Here is a 26,105-nt window from a genome sequence, read left to right as displayed (position 1 = left end):
TTGTCTGTCAGTATTTTCATATTGATGCTTTTATTTATCTATATATATACCTGTAACTGCTGATTGGAGGAACTGGATAAAATATAAAATAAACTAATATGTAGCAATAGTCAGTGGTTGGATTTTGTTGCGGCCTAAATCAAGGTTATGGAAGCTGGGGGTCTGTCTACAAATAAAAACTGTTACAAGTGGCTGAATTTTTAACCAATTTGCAAGCAGGTCTTATTAAAAATTCAGTTGCTGTTACATCCTGCTTGGTTCTTGTTCCCTCCTGTGCTGCTCCAATTTAAAAAAAAAAAAAAAAAAAAAAAAAAAATCCTGAAGATGCCACTGACCTGCTTTTCAGGTAGTATGTGCGGTAGATGAACTGAGTAGCATTCATATAAATACTTTGTGGAGTTTGGGCGCCATCTGCAGGATATTCCAGGACGTGAGCGAGCTTAATATTCAACATGAAAATGAGTATTTTAACTTAAGTTACAGAACTCGAAGTCTTTGAAAACGGAATGTTTATCATTTATTATGTCTGATTCGAACAATATACATTTTTCTTCCATTGATATAACTCTATTTAACTAGGTTTGAGCGATTACCTGAGGTGCCGTTGTCAAAATCCACACAGCTGAGAATCACGTGATGTGACATGACGTGTACCCAGCATGGCGGCGCTGAGTTGAGGTAGCACCTCTACTGGACGTACTGTGATAGCCTGGTTTTCATTAGCTTTTCCTTGTCACCTGCTAATTCGCAGGACCAGGCCGAAGATGACGGCCTGAGAGAGGAGCGGCAACAAGATCGAGAGATGCAACAACACCGGCCACCGCAGCAGCAGCAGTACTCGCAGTCGAAGGCAGAAAACAGCAAAACCAAGAGCATGTTTCTGTCCAGGGCGCTGGAGAAAATCCTCTCGGATAAGGAGGTGAAGAGGAGCCAGCACAGCCAGCTGCGTAAAGCCTGCCAGGTGGCGCTAGGTAAGTGGGTTTGTTATGAACATTGGCTCGCCGAGCCTTATGTTTCTGTCGCGTTTCATTGAAACATTTCGCTCTGAGGTCTGCCTTTATGGTAGAGATACCCAGTTAGCTAGCGTTAGCAACTGAATGGCCTTTATCGCCTGTTTGGTTCCCCGTTGATGTTTACAGACATATAATTATGTGTTGACACCATTCTCACTCCCAATTATAACCTTTGTTATGTTGATATCCGGCCACAGCCGCATTCTAAACGGGCATCGGCAGGGTAACATGCTAACGTAGCTAACTGACGTTAGCTAGTTGTAGCTAGGTTAGCTAGTTAAACAGACCAATCCCTGTGTTGTACGTAGCACTGTCAACTAGCCAGACAGCCTGGTCCGGCTCTACACGCACACACGCTACCTAACTCCAGGATATTCTGACGTTCGTTCTTTTCCATTCAACCCAGTCACAGATAGTGTTGCACACGCCGAGCTGTTTACTTAATTACGGCACTGCTGTGTGTATTTCAGCTCAGACTGCTCTGCCTGTTTGTGTGACAGTCAGCGACCAGTGTCTTATTGGACTTAAAGACATTAAAAGCTGCCCGGAGTGTGGTGTTGCTTTCTAAGGTGCTTGTCTCTGTCGGGTTTTTTTTTTGTTAGATCATTGAGAAATTGGGGAAACAACTTGTGCCACAATATTAGGGTGCAGGCAGTTTAAGGACGTGTTTGAGTGGTGGTGGGCGAGGCGGGGCTGCTCTGTGTGCTCTCTGTCCGTGTTTGACTCTCATATGTGACACTTGAACACAACACGTGTTCCCTCAACGCCTCACATCTGTGTTTAGTGTGTTCCCGATATTCAGTCAATGTGGCCTTAGGCAAGTCTCATGAATACCTCAGTTTTTTTCTCCCTCACTGCCACAAATACCTTGTTCAGAAAGCTAAGCTGTCTTGCATTAGTTTATACAGTACTGTGCAAAAGTCTCGAGCCACCCCTCATTTCTTTGTTTTGCATGGGAAATGGGTGCAGCAATTTATTTAAACTTACACAAACATAAATGAAAACTACAGGATATAAGGTGGAAACAGAGTTTGTGCAACTCTCATGAGCTTAAAAGTCACTATTTGCTATGACCATCTTTATTTTTCCACGCTCTCTCAACTCTCTTAGACGAGCTTTCTTGGCATTTCTCTAACCAGTCTTTGGGAATAATTGTCCAGGCTTCTTGAAGCGTATTCCTAAGCTCTTCTTTGGATGTTGGCTGCCTTTTGATCTCTTCTCTGTCAAGATCATCCCACATTCCGAAAATAATGTTTAGGTCGGGTTTTGTGGAGGCCAGTCTGTGACTGATAGTGTTCCATTGTTTGTTTTTCTGTCCTGATATGGGTAATTTGGCAGCCTTTTCCACTTAAACCAATTCTAATGAGGCTTCAGCAAACAGTAGGTGGATTAACTGAAGGGTTGGGATCAGGTGTATCTCTCAGGTCTTGTGTCAGGTCTGTGCTGCAATTTCTCATTTTCTTAAGGACATTATTGTCAGATACTGTTTATTTTTTAGCCCTCCCACTTCTTTTGTCTTCTACTTGTCAACTTTCCTCAAATCCTTTAAGGACACAATGCACAACATGGTGAAATATGCAAAGTTTTTGGGTTATAGTTCTGTGGGAATTCCATTGTTGGTGCAATAATTCTTTATGTCTGTCAAACTGTGGTATCATTGGCATTTTTCATAGATTCCCCTAAAGAAATGAAAACAAATTGTGTTTTTGGTCCAATTTAAAACCGGTTCTTTGCTAAGTTGTCATGTGTAGACAAAAAGCTAGTTCATCCCTTGAGTTAGGTGCCTTCTTATGCTTGAATAAGTCACTGGTCAGTGTTAAGTGTCTTAACAAACAAAGGGTTCAGTGGTGGCTCAAAACTTTTGCACGGTACTGTATTTAATGATGAACTAGGTATGCTGAAAGAGACGAACGTTGTCAGCAGCAGCCACGTGACTAAAAAAGCGTGTGAGTATTATTCATACCTTTTTATATATTTATGTGTAGTACTAATTTATACACTTTGGAGGAATGAACTGGCCTCACATCACATTCTTACTGTGTGAAAAGGAAGGAGAATCATATGTTTTTGTCACCATTTAAAGTATATTAGTCTAGAATAGTGATTATGACATTTGTAGTGAGTGTTGCACATACTAATTTCCTGTGTGTAGCATATAATGCTACTACAATTTATGCTCAACTTAGTAACCCCTGGATCAAGAGTCACACTTATGTGCTGCGGCACGCAGCGGTGTGGTGTGGCAGCAGTGTGCTGCAGAGCGTTCAGACCTCAGTAACATTTAATCTCCTGTGCTTTCCTCTAACAGATGAAATCAAGGAAGAATTGGAGAAACAAAAGTGAGTATTCCTAAATACAAAGCTTTCTTTTTCTCTGAAAGTTTTTTTCCTTCTTCTTGGTATTTTGGGTAAGAACTTGAAATAAGGATTGCTTGTGAATTTCATTGTGATTTGACTGCAATAGTAGGACTGCTTGTAAACAATGTATTTAAAAAATCTATTCCTTATGGTAAAAAGCCAACATATCAAATGTTAAAAGATGACATTTTATTGAAAGAAATATGGGAAGTGACCAGTTGTTTTCCAGTTTTTGCTTGGTACAGACTTTCAGCTCCTCAGTTGTTCAGGATTAATCCAACTGCACTCCATCATTTTGAAAAACAACCTCCACATTGATTGATCAGATCACAGGATGGTTTACTATTTTGTCCTGTTTGTCTCAAAGTAGCTCAGCCAACATTTCTGTTTTACTTTCTGGAAAAGCCTGCAGCCATGTTCATTTTCAAAAAGAGTCCATGTTGTGATTTCCACTGCAGGATTTCTGACCTACAAGGTCACAGCAATTTAATATTGTTGCTAACAGACTTCTTTGGATTCTTTGAATCTGTTGTTAATATTTTGCACTGTAGACGAGAAAATCCATAAAGAAACGTTTACTTTAATTTAGCAGTAAATACGTGGAGCATTGGATCTCCCTCTGTATTTACTTTTAAATGAATCAGCCTTTGTGGGATCCTGTCTTTATACCTAATCAGTTTACTTATTGCAGTTAACACAATTACTCCATCAGGGAAGTTTTTTTCTAAAGATCTGTGGAACTTGTCCAGTCCTTTAATGGCTCCGTCTCAGTTTATTGAAACATATTGCTGACATGAAATTCAGAGCAAGGGTGTGTTGGGACAACAAATAAAATCCTTGTTGTGTGTTTGATATGATGTCTTTTTTGCAGCTTTTTTTAAATATAGAGTTTGAATGATTTAGAAATCATTGCATTCTATTTTTATTTAGATTATGGGATAGTGTTTGCAATGCAATGTGCCTTCTGCCGTAGACGAGCCACCTGTTCGACTGAATGTCGTTGTGCTGTGAGAGTTCTGGACTATGATAATAGGACTGCAGAATAAGAGATTTGACATAACATTTGAATTATTCACATAATCTGTGTCATTATCATGAAGTTGAGGATCTCCAGCTTACACAGCTTACACTCTATACATTGCGTGTATAGAAATCTGCTCTTGATGCAGCTTTGCCAGGTCTCTCAGCTGTTTGCTCTCCTTTCCTTCCTCCAGGGATGGTACCGTGGTCCCGCCCAGAGCCAACTACATCGAGGCTGATAAATATGTGCTGCCTTTTGAGTTGGCGTGTCAGTCTAAGTCCCCCCGGATAGTTAGCACCTCTTTGGATTGTCTGCAGGTTAAAGTTCACTCTCTCTCGCACACTCACACACACAAACACCTGTCACTCTCACTCTTCTTGTGCTTATGCATTCAGTAAGTAAAACACAGCAAGGTTTTTTTAATGATTATATAACCCAACTGGAGGTTGCAAGGTAAAATCTTGAAACACCTGTCTGACATTTACGCAGAACAATGGCTCTGCATTCCACGCACACATGCACATGTGCCACGGAGATGGCATGGTATTTGTATAGCGCTTTTACTAGTCTCTAAGGACCCCAAAGCGCTTTACAGAACCAGTCATCCACCCATTCACACATACATTCACACACTGGTGATGGCAAGCTACATTGTAGCCACAGCCACCCTGGCTACAATGGCGAGGCTGCCGGACACTGGCGCCACCGGGCCCTCTGACCACCAGTAGGCAACGGGTGAAGTGTCTCGCCCAAGGACACAACGACCGAGACTGTCCAAGCCGGGGCTCGAACTCCCAAGGCGAACTCCCAACTCTTGAGCCACAATCGGAGATGTCAGGAGATTTTCATAGTAGCTACACTTGTATTGTTGTGCCAGCTGTAACCTGTGAAGTACGTTTACTCTGCTTTTGTGGAACAAAGGTACTGACTTGCAACAGCCTAAGCAAGCAAACACAGACTTCCTTTCTTTTTCTTTTTCTTTAAACTTGTTATGTGCTCTGAGTTATTGAGGTGCTAACATCATGTGAGGTATTTGGGCTCATGGTTGTGTCCAAAATATGACCCTTCACTCGTACAGTGCTGAGGTTTACTGCTTATTGATCAGTAACACAGGTTCTTAATTGCTACATTCAAATTAAATTGTGGACAGTAACGTGTAGATATAGAAGTGCTTAATGAACACAGACAGATTTTGAGAGAGAAAGGCATTTTGCTAGATAAACTGGTACTTTATTGATCCCAGGGGAAATTCCAGATTCTCCACAGCTCACATTTGACACAGGATCTCTGATCTATATTTATATATAGTTTAGAGTTCAAAGTGTGTGTAGATCTCTTTCAGTTGTAAACATTCATAGCTTCAGTCATTTTCAAATGTATTTGGAGCGTTACTGAGGAAAGGATGAACAGACCTGGGTTGATGTCTGTTCATCCGTCCATATACCAGTGGTTTGTATAAAGAGGTGGCTACATAAAGGTCCATATAGGGATCGAACTGTTCAATTCATGATAAATTAATGGTTAAATGAGAGATGGATAGATGGATATGTCTGCATTACAGAGCGACGCGCTATATCTACCTATTGGCAACCCAATTGATGGGGTAACGTTGTAGGAAAAAAGTAGATTTTGAAAACAAATAATTATCATTTCTAGCACAACTGCACTTCGTGCTTTCATAATAAATGATTAAATCCGTTTGTGAATATTTTAATCATTTAGCAAAAGAAAAACTACATTCGTTTGTGCCCCGCTGTCAGGATAGATTTTTAAATTCCACAATTTTCTTTTTTTTTTCTTTTATTTGTCTTTAGTTCAGTTTTGGTCAAAAGTCCCACATATAACTTTTCATTTATATTTGCATACTATTTCAGTGAGTCCTTGCACCCATTTCCCAATGAGGGGTGGCTCAAGACTTTTGGACAACACTGTATCCAAAAGGGGAATAACACTAACTCTAGCATTCCACACCCTGCCGCCCTGACCCACACACTCTCTCTCGCCACTGCAGAAGCTGATTGCTTACGGCCACATCACAGGCAACGCTCCGGACAGCAGAACTCCTGGGAAGAGGCTGATCGACCGACTGGTGGAAACCATCTGCAACTGCTTCCAGGGACCACAAACCGATGAGGGAGTCCAGCTACAGATCATCAAGGTATACCCAGTGCTTCACCTCACATCTGGCAGCCTTCAGATCATCCAGCTGTCGTTGTTGTTGTTTACTAACATGTCAGAGCCCAGACCGCCAAGCTCAAAGGCTTCTTTCTCTATGCTGTGTCTCTAATGTGAGTTAGGAGTAAGAGAGGATTGGTTATTGAGGTAAAACTGCAGACACATTTGTGTCTTCATCATTTCAGGATCAAAGAAAAGACAAAGATGAATAGAATACCTGCTGTTCCAAGTTTCCCCTAGCTTATTTAAACACTGTCAGATGTCTGTCATTATATTTTTTAAACTTATGTATCTGGACCGTTGTTATAGGAAAGATGATGTCAGCTCACCCATGATATGTCACACATCATTTTATATTTTCTCATCTTTCTTAATATTTGCGTTTTAGATGGTAGGTTATCATTGCTGCTGCTTGTTGAGGTTCCGCCCACCTCCTGAAATAAACATCCTGGTTGGTCATAAAGGACAAAGTCTACTGTAAGAAGGAATCTGTTTCATCACTGTTGACAAAAGGTTTATAGGACAGATTATCAGCATCTGTTTGATTGCATAAACTGTAGAAGGAGCCTTGACCGTCATTACAGCCCATTTACACTGATCAAGTGAAACTGCCTTTAAAGATTTTAATTCTGCACCAAATATGGAGGAGACGAGTAGAGAAGCTGTAGTAGGGAAGTCCAGCGATGATTCAGCAGCATGGTCTGAATAAGACATCCTGTGTGATAAGTCTCAACTTCCTCTTCTGTCTGTGCAGGCCCTGCTGACAACGGTCACCTCCCCGCACATTGAGATCCACGAGGGCACAGTCCTCCTCACCGTCAGGACCTGCTACAACATCTACCTGGCCAGCCGCAACCTCATCAACCAGACCACGGCCAAGGCCACCCTCACCCAGATGCTCAACGTTATCTTCACCCGCATGGAAAACCAGGCTGTCAGTCTAACACTGTTACAAAGCGCTGCTGCTCATCATAAAACAGTTGCAGCCTGAAGTTCTAATCTTATTGTTCAAAAAGTAAAGTCTCTGTTAAACAGTGTAGGGCACTGTGTGCTTGCTTAAAGGATCACTGTACTGATTAGTGTTGGATTCACTGAAAATAAGTCATCATCACAGTTTTAATTATAGAAGCCTCAGCCTTACCTGCAGTAGTAACCAGAGTCCGTACAGTTAAGCCATGTGTACCTAATGAGCTGTAAACAGCTGTAACCTTGTCCTGTCTCAGGCAGGAACAGTAATTAGTCTGTAATAATTAGCTTCCAATTAGCTGCTCATTGGACAGGAAATTATATAGCACTTTTCTGGCCTTATTGACCACTCAAAGCACTTCAGACTACAAGCCACAGTGTAGAGTATTTTATTTATCCACTTTAACTACCTCAGATCCATTAAACTGCAGTCACAGGGAGAACATGAAAACTGAGCGCAGCCAGGAGATTTGAACATGGTCGCTGTGAGGGGACGGCGCAAACCGCTACACCACTGTACTGGCCAGAAAAACACGACCAAGACTTATACCATTACCCAAGCATTCATTTGTCCTACTTGTGGCAGACAGACAAAATAAACAATAAATATGAATATTAAATATATATATAAATAAATAATATGTCACATCTACTTTGATAACACTACATTCAATGCATTTAGACTCGACCACCTGAGACTGTTGCAACAGTTACTGTGTCAAAATGTCTAAATGTCTTAGCTTATCCAACCCGAGGATTGATAGGCTTGTGTCACTATAGGGAGTCCCTTCATCGTCTCCCTCCTCCACAGGCTTTGGAGGCTCAGGAGCAGGAGAAGGAGCGCCTACGTTTGCCCCAGCAAAATCCATCTCCTGTCCCAAGCAGCCGGAGGTCTGGCTCCCCCCGGTCTGACCATACGTCAACTCCTGAGCCACAGAACTCCCCATCCCCGGCAGCGAGTACTCCAGATCTCACCACCAATACCAGCAGCTCCACACACCCATCTCCAGCCCCTGATCTGGACCAGGACCAAGAGCCAGACACACCGTCAGTCAATGGAGAAGTCGAGAGTGAAAATACTCCACCTAATGGAGAAGCAGAGCAGGTCACACCATCAACAGGTTTGTGTAATAAAAGTCAAATCTAAGAAGCACTTCAAGAAAATCCTCAATGATTCAAACAGATTAGCTTCTTGAACCTTTGAATCTATAAATTCAGTTATCTCTTTATGTCAGATTCAGTGTTTGAGGAGGAGGGTGCTGAGACTTCTCCCACAGCAGCTCAGCAAGGTGACGAAGGGGACAAACCAGAGAGCAACTCGAACCCAGCAGAGAAGGGAGAGCAACAGCCAACACAGACCCATGTTGGAGCAGGTGGGATACTCCTCTAATATTCCTATTCTCTTTTTAGTGTATCCTGCATCTTCTGTTCTTCAGTCTGCTCAGTTGTCATTGCAATGACCTGAAAACGTCTGTTCTGGCTTCTTCTCCAGGAGGCGAGCACCCACCGCACCCTGCCACCGAGCAGACAGAGGTGGCTCCCCCCAGAGTCAGAACAGAAGGTCAGCAGATGAATGGTATCATCGAGGACCGGTCTTCACTGTCCTCCACAGACATGCTGGTGAGCAGTGTCAGTGTCATCAGATGTTCATTAGTAGTGTGCAGTCTCGCTTAAAATCCGAGTGAATAGCATATTTCTTAATTCAGGAAAAAAAGTTAAGCAGTGTGACTGAAACAAACTAAATCGGAACCTCCATGTGTGCATTTACATCTTCTTAAAGCTTCTTGGGCCCTTTTCTCGACTTTGGGATTTTATTATGTTTCAGTTCGATTCTGCTTTTGGAGCTTTGTTTTAAAGTTGTTCCCTAAATGAAGCTATCATTTAAAACATTAATGTAGCATCTTGTGCTCTGCTTTGAGCCTCTTTTAGTATATAAAGGCTTGAGGCTAGACCAATTAGAGATTTTGTTGCCTTTAAGGTATGGTATAGAGTGTGATTAACTCTCTTCATCTGTCTCAGGATGCTGAGGGCCTGCAGGGACCCCACAACGCTGCTCGCTTCTCTCACATCCTGCAAAAAGATGCATTTCTGGTGTTCCGCTCTCTGTGTAAGCTTTCCATGAAGCCCCTTGCTGATGGCCCTCCAGACCCAAAGTGAGTCATTTTTATGACTTGACTGACATTGTCACATAATATTTTAACTTAACCTGGATGCTTGATTATGAATTTTAAGTTTATGTAATCCCCATGATGATATCATTAGATCCCCTGCCCTGAGACTTTATTTAGCATCTACTTGCCACACTGTAGTTTGCCCAGAAAAATATCACCGCCTCTGGCTTCTGCAGAGTGAACTTACCCTTTTCCATCCTGCTGTGACCCTGTCTTCTCTAATTACTGTAACATTAGTTGCTGGGCCAGTCAGTGTGAATAGGGCAGAGTAAAATGAGCCCAGGTAGATTAAAGAGAAGGCGTCCTAGCCTTTATCAAATACCAGGTTGAGATGAACCCCTAAACTATACATCGTTTACGTGTATGAACTTGTGTCTTTACCCTTCCTCTAATCTGCAGGTCTCATGAGTTGCGGTCCAAGATTGTCTCCTTGCAGCTGCTGCTCTCCGTGCTGCAGGGCGCCGGGCCAGTGTTTCGCACCCACGAGATGTTTGTGAATGCCATCAAGCAGTATCTGTGTGTGGCACTGTCCAAAAATGGCGTCTCCTCTGTACCTGAGGTCTTCGAACTCTCATTGGCCATCTTCCTCACCCTGCTTTCCCACTTCAAAGTCCACTTGAAGATGCAGATTGAGGTAAAACACTTGGATAGTAATATGCATTGTCTCCTGGATTGAGTCGATTGGCACAAAAAATCTTCATTTAAAAGTTAATTTAATCACCTTGAAGGACATTTGTCCACAGCAGGTGCTATATCTTTAAAGCCTGAGTATCTCATTCTCCTCGATTCAGGTGTTTTTCCGAGAGATCTTTTTGACCATCCTGGAGACGTCGACCAGCTCCTTTGAGCACAAGTGGATGGTTATCCAGACGCTAACACGCATCTGTGCAGGTACAGGTCCACTGATACAAGTTCATTATACTTAAGTTCTATGACTAAGATGTAGTTGAAAGTCGCTTATTAACAAGAGCACAGGCTTGACATTTCTGTAACTGCAGAGAGCAGTAGGAAGTGGTAGCAGAAATGCAAGTCTCAAAATAGCCTTGATAAATGATGATTTGCCATTCTCTGGGTTTTTGTTACCTTTTCATCAAATGCAGAAATTTAGCTGCTATTTCAGTTGGCACTAATGAATTTAGCACAGCATTAGTTTAAGCATTTTATTGTAGCGAGGGGTTGCTCAAGGCAGTCCAGAATTTTTCAAGACATATGACATAAAAACCTTTTTGAAATGTTTTTCTTAATTCGTTTTGCCTTTCTCCCAGATGCTCAGTGTGTTGTTGACATATATGTAAACTACGACTGTGACCTGAATGCTGCCAACATTTTTGAGCGTCTTGTCAATGATCTGTCCAAGATCGCTCAGGGCAGGAGTGGTCAGGAGCTCGGGATGACACCCCTGCAGGTATGTGTGCACTGTGTTGCATTTCATTAGGATAATCTGTGCCAAAGTAGGATCTCTCTGCTTAGCAACACCTGAGTGTTTCAGAGTTATGTTTAACAGCCTAGTTATTAAAAATTGTAGTTGTAAGGAGGCAGAGCCATAGTGTTATTAGAGAAGAAGGATGTAGCCCATAGATGGCACCCATGGCGATGTAATGGATCAAGTGAAAAGTAGGGTCAGTTTCTCAAAGACTGTATTCACAGCTTGATTTGTCCCCTGCTGGCCATTAGTAAAATTGCAGGTATTTCAGACCCAGAAGCTTTATCCTCTGGACTTGGGTGTGTCCGGTCTATAGGATTTAGCTATAGCATTGCAGGCCATATTATATGAGCGTGTGACCATAATCATGAGCTTGTATTGTTCCACAGGAGCTGAGTCTACGTAAAAAGGGTTTGGAGTGTCTGGTGTCCATCCTTAAATGTATGGTGGAGTGGAGCAAAGACATGTATGTCAATCCAAACCTTCAAGCTAACTTGGGTAAGTGTTTTTTCCAAAGTGAATGTAGTAATAATGAAAATCAGAGTGGGTAGTTTAGATGCATTTATTCTTGTGCGTTGGGTTTGCAGGTCAGGAGCATCCGTCTGATAGCGAGGGGGCCGAGCTGAAGCTCCCAGAGCAGCTGGCGGGACGTCGGGACAGCATCAGCTCGCTGGATTCTACCATCTCTTCCAGTGTTGCTGTATCCCAGGCAGACCACCCAGAGCAGTACGAGGTCATAAAACAGCAGAAGGACATCATTGAGCACGGCATTGAACTGTGAGCTCTTTTTCTCAGCCTGCTTGTGGTTTAACATGCGAATGGACCTGCGTGCAATGTTTGCACTTCCCCTTGTTCTTGTCCACTCAAAAGTTTTGTTGATTTTTTTTTATTTTATTTTCCTGCAGCTTCAACAAGAAGCCAAAGCGTGGTATCCAGTACCTGCAGGATCAGGGCATGCTGGGTCCTAAAGCTGAGGATATCGCCCAGTTCCTCCACCAGGAAGACAGACTGGACACAGTGAGGGTTACACAGATTTACAGACTTGCACACTTATTGCTGCATTCTTAATTCAAGTTAGTAAATCCCCATCGTCTGTGCATCCACAGACGCAGGTAGGCGAGTTCCTGGGAGAGAACATCAAGTTCAACAAAGAAGTGATGTACTGCTACGTGGACCAGCTGGATTTCTGTGGCCGGGACTTTGTCTCTGCACTTAGGATGTTCTTGGAAGGCTTCAGGCTGCCAGGGGAGGCCCAGAAGATCGACAGGCTGATGGAGAAGTTTGCTGCTCGGTACCTGGAGTGTAACCAGGGGTAAGAGCCACTGTTTCCTACTACTGTCACGGGTTGCTGTCAATATATTTGTGCTTGAAAGATTTACTTCTGTTTATTTCTGGAGTTTGCATTTAAATAGAACAGAGCAACCACTAAATGTTGGTATGCGTCCTCCTTTGCAGACAAACTCTGTTTGCCAGTGCCGACACTGCGTACGTGCTGGCATACTCAATCATTATGCTCACCACAGACCTGCATAGTCCTCAGGTGAGAACTGTTGATTCTTTTTGTGTCCTTGCACTCATATTATCACCAGTCATTGTCACAGTCAATTTAACTGCTTGTGGTAAATGTTCATTAAGGACTTGGATCCCTTGTGTAGGCACTGAGGAGTAAGAGACAGTTTTGTGTTGTTGTTTATTGAAGGACAGCAAGGTTATCTGTGGAGAAAATGGAAGAAAAGAAGCATTACTCAACATTTTTAACATGTTATCAGGATTCAAAGCACAGAGGATCATGACCAGATTTTAAAACTCAAGCAAGCTGTCACTGTGAGCTGTCCCATCAAGCAGAGCCCAATCCTTTAGCTCGCAGAGCTCCGTTGTGTCATTGTAGTAGCATCATTCAAATGAATGTGGGTGCTGTGCCAGGCAGTGTCTGGTTTAATGCTGCCTTCATTAAATAGCTACCGCCCCAAATTATTGCTGCTGACAGACCGCCGTAACAGAGGAAACTAGGTTTGAAATTTAAACTCTGAGAGAAGCAGGCGAGAAATATGGTGTGCAGTGATGCATGCAGACTGAAGACTGAGAGCCAGAGACTGTAATACAGCATCAGACAAAGAAAACAAAGGTGTTTTGTGTTTCCTGCAGAATCTGCTATAACTTACTCTTTTTTTTTTTTTTAAATACCCTAATTGCAGACGAAAAAGTTATTTTTTTTAACTTCAGCCATAAACAGTCCACCACAGTGTAATCACTAAAACGTAATATTGTTTAAAATATACAATAAGGTTCTATTATTTCGAGTTTCAAGTTTTTCAGTCACTCTGTTGATCTGACATTCTGACTATTTAATGTTTTCTTATAGATATTCTCTAACTGGATGATCATTCTTAAAGTATCTTTTGCACTAATATTCAGACTGAATCTTTAGAAAGCACTTCCTCTAAGGTCACTGCTTCCAGATATGTATATGATGAAACTTGTTCATTTACATGAAAATTATTTTTGATGTTACATTTTAGTAACCGGTGACAGGCTTTGCAAATGTTCCCTGAAAAGTAGAAATAGTCTATGTTGTTGTTAAGTTCTGTTTATATGCAATTAGATGTTCCTTTTAATGAATCCCTTCCTACTGTCTGCCCTGATCTTCTTTGTTTACATAGGTGAAGAACAAAATGACAAAAGAGCAGTACATTAAGATGAACCGAGGTATTAATGACAGTAAGGACCTGCCAGAGGAGTATCTGTCCTCCATATATGATGAAATTGCAGGCAAGAAGATAGCCATGAAGGAGAGCAAAGAGTTTTCAATCACTCCAAAGTCCACCAAGCAGAGTAAGTACTCCAGGATTACTCACCAAAATAGTAGAAACAGTAGTGACGCTTTATTGTTGTGCATTTTTAATCAGTCAGAAACATTAAAGTCGACCTTCCATCAGGTGTGGCCAGTGAGAAGCAGCGTCGTTTGCTCTACAACATGGAGATGGAACAGATGGCGAAGACCGCCAAAGCTCTAATGGAGGCGGTCAGCCATGCTCAGGCGCCCTTCTTCAGTGCTACACACCTGGAGCACGTCAGGCCCATGTTTAAGGTATTTCTAATTGATTCCTCATTTGCATAACCAAGGAAAAGTTGTCGTGTTGTTCTTGCTCAGTGGGAATATTCATTCAAGCATTCACATGCTGAGTTAGGAAATGAAATGTGGAACAGTTGACTTATAACATCAGCCAAAGCCAATCTAATCAATAAAGAATGAAGTTCCATGATTGCACTGAAAGTGTGCACACAGCGAAGGTAGCACCGGTGGTACAATGCAAAATGCTCAGTGAGGTGAAAGGCCTAATTAACAAAAATGAAGCTTTAATGAAAACATCAGTCATCTGGACTGAGAATGTTCAATAAAGACACAAAAATTGTTTGTTGAAGCGCATTGTCATTACTGTGACCTAGCAGAAAACCAGATTTCAACCATCTTTCCGTGCTGATTCTTGCCAGATTTATATTTAACACCTTAAATTATATCAGACGATGCCCTGGAGCATTGGCACTAATATTGCAACTAGGATGAGGACTGTGAAATTAATAACAAGTAAGAAACTGATACAACTTGTAAAATGAGATGATACTTTGTGTGTGTTCCAGCTGGCATGGACCCCACTGCTGGCTGCATTCAGCGTGGGCCTGCAGGACTGCGACGACCCTGAGGTAGCATCACTGTGTCTGGAGGGCATTCGGTGTGCCATCAGGATCGCATGCATCTTCAGTATGCAGGTCTGCTCATGTTTACACACAGTTTGTAGAAAACTGTTCCAACTGGTTATATTTCACGTATGATCATATCTCTAATATTTCCTTTGGAAGCAATTCAGTGCAGGCAGCGTGAAAACACGAGTATGTGTTCACTCCCTTTCTGTCTGCAGTTGGAGCGAGATGCGTACGTTCAGGCTTTGGCCAGATTCACCCTCCTGACAGCCAGTTCCAGCATCACAGAGATGAAGCAGAAGAACATTGACACTATTAAGACTCTGATCACTGTGGCCCACACTGATGGAAACTACCTGGGCAACTCCTGGCATGAGGTGCGAATTAAAATTTCTTAACAAGCGACAGATGTAATTTAATGTCTGCATGTAGGCTGTTTCTTCGTAAATGTCTCTATAATGGTGTATTTTTATTGTTTTAATGCCTGTTTTGTAGATCTTGAGGTGTATTAGTCAGCTGGAGCTTGCCCAGTTGATTGGGACAGGGGTGAAGACGCGCTACATCTCAGGGGTGGTCCGGGACAGGGAAGGTGGCATCAAAGGCTTACCCTCCGGCACAGAGGAGTTCATGCCCCTGGGCCTGGGTAGGATACAATGGATTATGTAGAACATATGCTGCATTCAAACTGGGTCTTTAAAACATATTTTGGTGTGTCTATGGGCTGCCTGTGCGTGCGTGTGTGTGTATATATAAGTATGTGTTAAATGTCTTTGTTGTTGCAGGTAACCTGGTGGGAAGTCAAGATAAGAGACAAATGGCTCATATTCAGGAGTCAGTAGGAGAGACCAGCTCTCAGAGTGTGGTGGTAGCTGTAGACAGGTGAGTCAGAGTCTTCAGACACTGCACACACACATCATTTGTCCATTATAACGATTGAATGTTAAAACTACTTTGATGTTTGCAGGATCTTTACTGGTTCCACCAGATTAGATGGAAATGCCATCGGTGAGTGTGTCTTACTTTGCTGTGTAAATGATCCCCGTTTGGTTTTTCATGTTTGATGTAAAGAAAGTAATTCAAAGCACCTTCCCATTTAATTGTTTCCAGTGGACTTTGTGCGGTGGCTGTGTGCGGTGTCCATGGACGAGCTGGCCTCGGCACACCAGCCAAGGATGTTCAGCCTGCAGAAGATTGTGGAAATCTCCTACTACAACATGAACCGCATCAGGCTGCAGTGGTCCAGAATTTGGCAGGTCATAGGTGACCACTTCAACAAGGTCAGTGTCGCAAAGCATCCACAGAGCTGGAATTTCAAAATGTTTATCAAGTGCAGAGCCTTAAGGCTTGTCTTGAAGTGTCCTTTGGGTGGTGCTGCCATCATTCTGTGCACCGCCTTTTGTCCTGTATTGAACCCTTGATGACACAAATTTATTACCGCCACAGTTCTTGTTGTTTGCCTGCAAATTTTGTGTATCTACAGAATGTGCCGACAATGACGTTGTCTTTCGGTAGGACGGTTTTCAAGACTGACATTTGTCATTAATGACACTATGCACTGATATTACCCCCTAATCTCAGTCATTATATTAAGATCTGTTGCTTCAGAGTTGCACTCACAGCCACTTTATTAGGTACACCTGTTCAGTTGCTCGTTAATGCAAATAGCTAGGCAATCTCATGGCAGCAACTCAGTGGATTTAGATAACCCGCCGACATTCACAGCATCAGAATGGGAAGAAAGGTGATTTTAAGTGGCTTTCAGCAGGGCATTGTTGATGATGCCAGACAGCGTGGTCTCTAGGGTTTACGCTGAAAAAGAGGAAAATGTCCAGTGAGCGGTAGTTCTCTGGGTAAAAATGCCTTGATGATGATGATGATGATGTCAACGGTCAGAAAATGACCAGAGTAACTCAAACGTAACCACTTGCTACAACCGAGGTTTGCAGCAGAGCATCTCTAAATGCTCAACACATGAGACCTTGAAGTAGGTGGGTTCAGCAGCAGGTGCCAGTCCTGTCGTGTTTGCCACCATCAGTATTTTTGTAAAACAGAACTGAACTGATAGCTATCTATGGTGTGTCCTTGTAGGTGGGCTGTAACCCTAATGAGGATGTTGCCATCTTTGCTGTGGACTCACTAAGACAGCTGTCCATGAAGTTCTTGGAGAAGGGAGAGCTGGCTAACTTCCGTTTCCAGAAAGATTTCCTGAGGCCTTTTGAGCACATCATGAAGAAAAACAGGTAGCGAATGCTTCTATGGAGTCATGTGAAACTGTACTTTCTCGTTTTCATAAAAGGTTATTGAAGTAAGAAGGGTTCAGAGTGGTTTACATGAACCTCTTATATTCATCAGATATTATGGATAAAAGAGGAGTAGCAGTTTGCTTACTTGCTGTGAGGCTAACAGCTCTAACCCCCCCCCCCTCAGATCCCCCACTATCAGAGACATGGTGATCAGGTGTGTGGCTCAGATGGTAAACTCCCAGGCGGCAAACATCCGTTCAGGCTGGAAGAACATCTTCTCAGTGTTTCATCAGGCAGCGTCGGACCATGATGAGACTATAGTGGAGTTGGCCTTCCAGACCACTGGCCACATTGTCTGTGAGTATGTTTACTCAATAATAATAACAAGGTAGCAGGATGTTAACCATCCAAGTGCTCATCTGACAGAGACATGAGGTGTAAGTGCTGCTTTGACTTTAGTTGGAGAAGAGGGATTTCAGATCAGGACCTTATCATTCTTACTTTGCATGCTTTTGTCTTTTATCAGTGAACACCTTCCGGGAGCACTTTGCAGCTGCTATCGACTCCTTCCAGGATGCAGTGAAGTGCCTGTCAGAGTTTGTGTGCAATGCGGCTTTTCCTGACACCAGCATGGAGGCCATCAGACTCATCCGACACTGTGCTAAATACGTCTCTGACAGACCACAGGTGCTCACCGCCCGAGCTGGGAAAACACCAGTTTTGGTTCTTGACTCTGTTGTTTTATTTTTCCTTTTTTCCCCTCATTTCTTGACTTCCTGCTGTGTCCATGTGCAGGCCCTGAGGGAATACACGAGTGACGACATGAATGTTGCCCCTGGCGACCGGGTTTGGGTTCGCGGCTGGTTCCCTATCCTGTTTGAACTTTCTTGCATCATCAACCGCTGCAAGCTGGATGTCCGCACCAGGTCGTAGAGTTTGACCCAACTATAAAACGCACCCATAAATCTGTGCAGAGATCATGAAGATAAAATGCTCACTTTAACTCGACACCGAGCCCAGTCATACAAAAAAGAAAAAGAAAAAATTAATATAGCTGGCTGTTTTTCAGTGGTTACAATGCAATACTCTGTGTGCTAGTTGCTAAGGAAACAAGGCTTTTCACAGTCATACATTTTCCAAATGGTAAACAAATATAGACGAAAAATACAGTGCTCAGGGTGTAACGCACAGCTAACAGATCCACCCCAAACCTCCAGGAGTCAGAGCTGAATACTCGCTCTTTGGGCTTACAAAAACACACAAGACACTGCCAGGATTGTCACATGAATACAGACAAACCTTGAAGTCTATCGGGTACTTTTCTTTCTTTTTTAAATAACCAAATAAACATAGAGCCTCATTCCACCAATGACTTCTATTCTTTCGATAACTTGAGCCTACCAGTGAACAATACCCACACAGTTTTCAAGTAATGTGATGAAACATGAAGGAACACATGTGACTGTCAGACTGTCCATCAGATGGAGGTCATATATTTGCAAAGTACTTTAGATGTATAAATAAATGCTAAATGGAACAAACCAAGCCAAGTATTATTCTTTCTGTCACACTGCAGACCTTTACATAAAGACTCACAATGTTGGATCAGCTGTTTTAATGCATCTTTTGCACTTTATAGACAGTAACAGTTCTGTTCTGGTTGCGCCATGATGCAGTAAAACTGACGTTTACCGTTTCTCCCGACAGAGGTCTCACAGTCATGTTTGAGATTATGAAGAGTTACGGTCACACCTTCGAGAAGCACTGGTGGCACGACCTCTTCCGAATTGTCTTTCGCATCTTCGACAACATGAAGCTTCCCGAACAGCAGACAGAGGTCAGTGCTGTGTGTGATTTCAGCTGTTCAGCTATTTATGTACAGAGGAATTAAAGCAATAAAAAAAGTAAAAAAACAAAAACCCCTGCTCCTCTATTGTTTGCTTCCAGAAAACTGAGTGGATGACGACAACGTGTAACCATGCCCTGTATGCCATCTGTGACGTGTTCACACAGTTTTATGAGCCTCTCAGTGAAATCCTACTGGCTGACATTTTCACCCAACTCCAGTGGTGTGTCAGGCAAGGTAGGTGTTCATCATAGTCATCGCTCATTACACGCCTCTGTCCTGACAAACAACCTTTAAATGAGGCAGAGCGCTAACACCTGTTCTATTTTAGGTGTACAGGCTGGTGTCCTGATGATATATCTCACATGTTGGAAGAATACTAAGCGGTCAGAACATCTCTGCCCTCTGAAACAACATTTATTTTCTTTGGATTATTTTATTGATGAGGAAAAAAACTCTCCTAAAGCATACAAATACCAATCCATCTTCCAAGTTTTATCAACCATTTAAGAGTCACAAGGGGGCTGCAGCTTATCCCAGCTGTCATAGAGCGGCAGGGGGAACATTAATGAGTTGAACCTGTTTGGTTTGTCAGTATTATCCCCACCCTAAACTCCAACTAACTGAGAGTTCTGGGACTACACCCATAAAAATATAAAATTTTCAAGCTCTTCTACTCATGTACCTCTGCAAACGTTTCCAATAAGCTACCATCTCTGTCCAATTGATAGTTAGTAAACATCATCTGTTTCTGACCTGACCTTCAGGTCAACAGTGGTTACTTGTGATCAGAGCCAGGTCCAGCTGCAACCAGTAATGAGTTCTACTGTTAAAGTTCTGAGTTCTCCTGAACAGTAGAAAAGACACAAGGTGTATTTTGGCCACACCAACACAATCTCCATTCACTATGTGCCACTTGTTCATCAGATTAGGTTCCCTGTCTCTGTTCTCTTCCCTATGATTAAAATTTACCTTGAAGGGATTGCTGCTTTTTGGGAAATAGTGTTGGGATAGTGGTTAGCACTGTGGACACATAACAAAGTCAGTGGTTCAAGTCAGGGCAGTGGAGTTTGCATGTTCTCCCTGTGTCTCTGTGGGGGGTTCAGTGACATGCAGTTAGCGAGGACTGTCAAGACTGTAGCCTGCTTCTCACCCTACAGCAGCTGGGATAGACTCTCCAGAAATCCCGCGACCCAGAATTGGATAAGTGGAAGAGGATGGCTAGCAGTTTCAACTTAACAGGGATACAGTAGACTTTACAGAGGCATAAAGTGTAAAGGGTCAGAGTAGGACTTGCAGAAAGATGCCTGAAAACTAGCAGAGCTGCTGAAAGGCATCCATAGGTGCCAAAGAGAGTCTGCAAATCACATGGTTTTGAATTAATATAGTTTTGCGTTTTTTTTTTCTCTCTAATGGACAGAGACTCAGAATTTTATGTTCTCAGCCCAGAGTTAGAGCAGGTGATATTTCAGTTATGTGTATGAACATGAATAAATGAAATAAAAGTGAGTCTTCTTTTTTGTATTTTGGGATTTTTTTTATTTATTTATTTATTTTTTATTAAAGAAAACTCATAAAAATGGTGGCACATAAAGAGGTGAGATGCAAACAAAGCTCCCCAGCCAGGCTCAAACTACAGTTGTCAACCTCTTAGGCCGCACAGGTTCACCTTGGAGCGGGCAGAATTTTCTCCTCAGTTTTTACTTCATGCACAGCTTTAAGGTTTTGACAGGCAGCGCACCAGTGTGTGTGAAGCACATGCGTTCTGAAGTTGTTCTGTCTTTTCTGCAGACAACGAGCAGCTGGCTCGGTCCGGGACAAACTGCCTGGAGAACCTGGTGATCCTGAATGGGGAGAAGTTCAGCCCTGAGGTGTGGGACATCACATGCTCCTGTATGCTGGAGATCTTCCAAAACACCAGCCCTCAAGCGTGAGTGCTGGTCCTCTATACTCAAGTTCAGTTGAAGTGTCAAAGATGGCATCACTGAGTTAATGGGGATTCACAACTTGGTGTATGTAAAAGTTACTCTTGTGTTTATGCTGTCACATGTTTGTGGTTTTTTGTTTTGCTTTCCAAACCAGTTTGTTGACTTGGCGACCGGCTGGACAGGATGAGGAAGCAGCTGACGCAAAACACTTTGTAAGAGGAAACAAAAAACCTCATCAAGTTCACCCTGTGACTAAACGATGACTATGCACAGCAGCAGCTCTGCGCATGCTTCATACAGTTTACTTTTAACCAATGAAAAGAACTCTCCTTTACACACAGTTTCCACTAAATCAGACACTAACCTGTGTCTGTGTTCATGGTGTATTTTGTCGCTCCTGTACATTTCCAGGATGCTGATTTCGACACTCAGTCACAGAGCAGCTACGACCGAGCGCTCTCCGAGAGAGGACACAGCCAGATGTCCAGTGACGACACCTGGAAAGGCAGAAGCAATGCCAGTGAGCACACGAGCGCATGCTTTTTTATTCAATCTGTAAAATGAATAATCGCAGCATGAATTCCAGTGCTCATATCTCCACACCTTTATACTTTTCTCTGCTGCAGGAGTTTCAGACCAGAGGCTGTTTGCAGGCCTGCTGATCAAATGTGTCGTGCAGCTTGAATTAATACAGACCGTGGACAACATTGTCTTCTACCCAGCCACCAGCAAGAAGGAGGATGCTGATAATATGGCTGCTGCGCAGGTAAAGCTTGGCACCTCACCCACTCTATCAATGTGTCACTTTTTGGCGTAATCACAAAATCATAACCCGGAATGAGCTGAAGAGGTGAACCAAAGAAAAGAGAGTGAAAATGCATTACTGCTCTTCACCTTTACAATTTTAATATAAGGTGGAGCAGCCACAGACAAATGTTTCAGGAAAAAAATTGTTTTGTTAAAAATTTGTAGTTAGCTCGAATTCATCCAATTAAGTGTCTACGTAGTCCCAGATGGTTTCAGTAGGCCGCCAGTGGCCTAGGGACAAGAAATGACCAGTGTCCCCTTGTACAGCCTTATTTTTAAAACTATTATAAAATCATATATGCTAAAGTCTTTTCCTCCTGCCAGCGGGATGCTCTGGAGGAGTCGGAGGCTGAGTCGGGTCCAGATCAGGGCATGTACAGACACATGACGTCCGCACACCTCTTCAAGCTGCTGGACTGCCTGCTGGAGTCACACACCTTTGCTAAGGACTTCAACTCCAATAACGAACAGAGGACGGCACTCTGGAGGGCAGGTAAAAACCAAGGGAAAGCCCCCAGGATTCTCTGTCCTGTGCACGTTAGAGTTCAGAAGGTTCTTTGTTTATAGCTTTACATTAAATAGAGGAGAACTATCAGTAAATTGTGGGAAGAGTAATGTTATATCCAGCCCAGTGTTATTTTCACTTCCTTTGTTTGTTTGTTTTTGATAAACAATAGATATACAGAAAGGAAAGGCAGTGTGGAGGAAACCGTGATATGCAGTGAAATGGGACACGTCTTAACTACAAGCCTCTGTTACTGCTTTAACAGCTGTCATCTCTCTGGTGACCTTTCAGGGTTTAAAGGGAAATCTAAGCCCAACTTACTGAAGCAGGAGACCAGCAGTCTGGCCTGCAGCCTCAGGATCTTGTTCAGGATGTACTCGGACCCTCAGCTGCAGGACTCGTGGCCTGACATCCAGACACGCCTGCTGCTGTGAGTGAAGCACTCTCCTGCACTTTCTCACAGTGTTTCCTGTGTGTCATCACCGGTTAAATGTTAAACCTTGGATAAATAAGCACCGAGTGTGTCACTGGCAGAAAGGGCAGCGCTGCTGTTTGTTCCTGTGTTTTGACACACAGCTCATACCTCATTATAAATTTATGAATGTACTCTGCGTGCGCATTTCGTGTAATATATTGGCACGCTAAAGCCGGGCACATATCACCTCGTCGTGTTTGTCGCTGTAAGAGATGACTCATGTATTGCATCAAGAACACACATGTGAGACGTTTATCATCATGATATAGCTGCTTCTACGATAAAGATGATGCGGATTGATAATCAGTTTCGTGTAGCAACGCTGATACTGACAGCTTTGTGTTTGTCATAATCGTCTATGTGCGTCTGTGTTGTGTCATCTCTCTCAGGGTGTGTAATGAAGCTCTGGGCTACTTCATCAGTCTGACCTCAGAGAGCCACAGAGAGGCTTGGAACAGCCTGCTGATGCTGCTGCTCACCAGGACTCTGCGGCTGCCCGATGACAAGGCAGGAACACACACACACACACACACACACAGAGTACACCTCCAAATACACAATAGTAACAACTTGGGGAAAGAGTATTAGTAGTAGTTTAGTGTTAGATAAAGTATTTGTTCAGTAAAGCTTTACCTGTGCTACACTCCAACTCACGCTGCGTCCTCCCCACTGAATTGAATAACAATAAAAGTACAAAAAAAAGATCAGTTCTTCCCAAGCAAAAATATGTTATTAGTTCAATCCTTTTGAATTCATGTCATTTTTGTGAGTACATATGAATTATGTATTTAGAGAATGTGCACAACGATTCATGGCAGCGCATGACTTGAGGTGCCTTTCCAGGTCATTTTAGACCAAAACCAGAACCGTGCAGCCACAAGTAGTAGGAAATGTTGGCGCCGTGCAGCCAGCCAACAAACCACTGCATCAACAAAAACTAGACCAGTATTGTTACAGTGGATTGGCCGGCACCGCTTTCTTATGCAATCCCTACTTTGCGTTTTGGGAAAGTTTCATAATTCCGTGAAATTGTTGTTAAAGGCAGGAAAAAACCAGGAACAAACATGCATCACTGTCGACATATTAATTAAACAGCCTGCTGTGAACGTAGTGGTCAGCAACCACCCCTCCTTTTGTATATTTTTCCAAATACACTTTTTTTTGGTTGGTTTTTTTGGTCATTTAGTCTTTAGTTAAATGTTCTCCTGTTTGTTCCAGTTCAAGCCTCACGCTTCCTGCTACTACCCCCACCTGTGTGAGATGATGCAGTTTGACCTGATCCCTGAGCTGCGGGCCGTCCTCAGGCGCTTCTTCCTGCGCATCGGCTCCGTCTTCCACATCGCTGCTGCTCATCCAGAGGGCGCGCCGGCCCGGACTCCCGCATCCTAAGAAGGCAGGTGAATAGGGAAACGGCGAGTGCTGGTGAGAAGGTGGACACAGCTCCCGAGAGACACTATACCTCTGATTGGATCGGATCACAGATGGCTGATAAAGACAAGCTTTCCTGCTGGGACTCTGCATTGAGTGTTCCTGTTTTTGGCTGCGCTCGGCAGCCAGAAACGCCTTCGCCCGGACCCCTGGCCGTCCTCTTTATCTCGGAAATGAACAGCACTGTGACCGGCACTCTCTGCTGACTGTAGTCATTTATCATCCCCCTGACTCTCATCTCGAAAAAACTGTAAACAAATAATTTATTGATATTATTGCAAACCCTTTCACAGATTTTGAGCGTTTTTTTTTCCTGCCTAATTTTTTAAATACTTTAAAACAAAAAGAAAAATGTCTATATGCTGAAAGGAAATGAAAAATCTCATTGAATTTGATTTCCTTGCATTTGTTCTAGTAAAAGATGAAATCTGGCCACCTGTGCCTGTTTGGGGAAAAGAAAAAAAGGTGATCTAATCAAAATAAGTTCCTTGTGTTAATGTCAATCCTGAAGCATTATTGAACTCTCATATCTGTGTTAATATCAAGGAGGTTGTTGAAAAGGCTGAACCTCACAGCTGCAGGAAAAACCCATCTGCGCCTCTTATAACACTATCAGCGTTCTTTAATTGGGAGATCTGTGTGACACGGCCATCCCGTCACGTTTGTCACCTCTTGCCTATCAATGAGATTTTACATATTTATTTGGCTCACTTTCTTTAGTTATTGTTTGGATAATTGCTGGTTTACAGTGTACGGATGGTTGATATACTGGCTGCTTCCCTCTGCTGTGCATTCCCTCGTGTGTTGACCCAGTCAGCCTTACACTGGGGTCGACTTCTCCTGGCTGTACAGTGGACTCATAAAACCTCCACACATCCATCAGTTGGACTAGAATACTAGAGTTGTCCATATCTTTATTTTTTACAGTGTGTTCAGGTATTAACATGACACAGTGTAACGACTTGCACTGGATGCCTAGAACTCCCTTTAGTGTTGACCCTCTTCCACATTAGTTTGACAGAGCAAAACCAAAACTTGCATCCACAGAGGCTCCAGCATCTCTGCATCCTGGATCATTTCGAGTTTGTTCCATGCCTTGTTTTTTAAAAGAAGGATGTATGTAATTATTTAAAGTGCATTTAAATATTTTTTGAAAAGCATTCCTTCCCTCGCAACTATGGATGTCTACTTCCCTAAATCTAGGGAATATATAAATATATATAAATATATACAGTAAATGAAAAAAAAAAATACAGACTGTAAAGTTTTCAATGTAAGATACATAGAAATGAAAGTGATCTACGGTTCTATACATAATATTGTGATGTAATCTTCTAAGCATTTGGTGACGTAATCAATAAACCTGAGTTCTGATCTACTCCAGTGTCTGTTGCTGCAGTTTTAAAGCTGTTTAGAGGGTGACCAACACAGGTGGTACCACCTAACATTAAGCGCTGAGTTTGCTGACCTCCAGTTCTAATGGTAAGGGAAGCTGGTAATGCGGTGTGGAATGGAGTCGTCATTAAATTTGCTGTTATTGCACGTGCTTTTTATGATATGACCAAATAAAGCCAATTTAAACACTAAATGTTTTAAAACGTAGAAGTGTGTGGGTATATCAAGATGTCCACAGGGTGGCACTGCAATCAAACTGGTAGTCACCTTGAAGCCTGCTAGGCTTTGGGGTAACAAAGGTTACTATGGAGACCTCTCACGTCTTTTGTTATCTAAAGTGTAAAATGCCAAACAGCTGCTACATGGGCCCTTTTATGAAAAACAAAAAACAAAGTAAAAAGAAATGAACCTTAAAGTTAATATGTAAACAATGAAATGTGTGATAGTTGCCATAAATAGTCGACTTAAATAATTTATGTCTGTGTGTCAGATGTGACGCTTCAGCAATACAACTAGCGCAGTTTTAGCAAGTTAGCGCTAATATTAGCCGGCTAGCGTTAGCTGATGCTTCCTACAAGCTAGCCTTGGCTAGCTCGTAGTTCACGCTGGGAAGCAACTCGAAAATCTCAGCGACACTGGCACGGCTCAGTTAA

General features: G+C 42.7%; 1 protein-coding gene across 1 annotated transcript; it reads left to right on the top strand.

Moving 5' to 3' along the window:
* Nucleotides 1–594: 594 nt before the first annotated feature.
* arfgef2 (ADP-ribosylation factor guanine nucleotide-exchange factor 2 (brefeldin A-inhibited)) lies at nt 595–25,435 on the top strand. Its single transcript, XM_026154156.1, has 39 exons — nt 595–971; nt 3,322–3,352; nt 4,585–4,708; nt 6,403–6,549; nt 7,321–7,500; nt 8,344–8,653; nt 8,768–8,905; nt 9,025–9,152; nt 9,552–9,685; nt 10,103–10,337; nt 10,495–10,594; nt 10,969–11,108; nt 11,516–11,624; nt 11,714–11,903; nt 12,032–12,143; nt 12,233–12,438; nt 12,582–12,666; nt 13,787–13,958; nt 14,063–14,214; nt 14,766–14,894; nt 15,044–15,202; nt 15,321–15,468; nt 15,608–15,704; nt 15,790–15,830; nt 15,933–16,102; nt 16,914–17,065; nt 17,253–17,425; nt 17,595–17,755; nt 17,864–17,994; nt 18,776–18,905; nt 19,016–19,151; nt 20,706–20,844; nt 20,997–21,054; nt 21,254–21,362; nt 21,469–21,608; nt 21,974–22,142; nt 22,446–22,584; nt 23,019–23,136; nt 23,848–25,435. The coding sequence occupies exons 1-39, from the start codon at nt 803–805 to the stop codon at nt 24,016–24,018; spliced, it is 5,532 nt and encodes a 1,843-aa protein (XP_026009941.1). The 5' UTR covers nt 595–802; the 3' UTR covers nt 24,019–25,435.
* Nucleotides 25,436–26,105: the final 670 nt, after the last annotated feature.

This window comes from Astatotilapia calliptera, chromosome 20 (assembly GCF_900246225.1).
Source record: "Astatotilapia calliptera chromosome 20, fAstCal1.2, whole genome shotgun sequence".
Taxonomy (NCBI): domain Eukaryota; kingdom Metazoa; phylum Chordata; class Actinopteri; order Cichliformes; family Cichlidae; genus Astatotilapia; species Astatotilapia calliptera.
Note: the sequence above shows the minus strand (reverse complement) of the source record. Positions and strands in the feature narration are given on the sequence as shown.

Excerpts from the sequence above, each read along its gene's own strand:
- arfgef2 (XM_026154156.1), top strand. The coding sequence starts at position 803 with ATGCAACAACACCGGCCACCGCAGCAGCAGCAGTACTCGCAGTCGAAG. Across the intron at positions 3,353-4,584 it reads GAAGAATTGGAGAAACAAAA|GGATGGTACCGTGGTCCCGC; the intron begins GTGAGTATTCCT and ends TCCTTCCTCCAG. Across the intron at positions 15,469-15,607 it reads GTTCATGCCCCTGGGCCTGG|GTAACCTGGTGGGAAGTCAA; the intron begins GTAGGATACAAT and ends TTGTTGTTGCAG.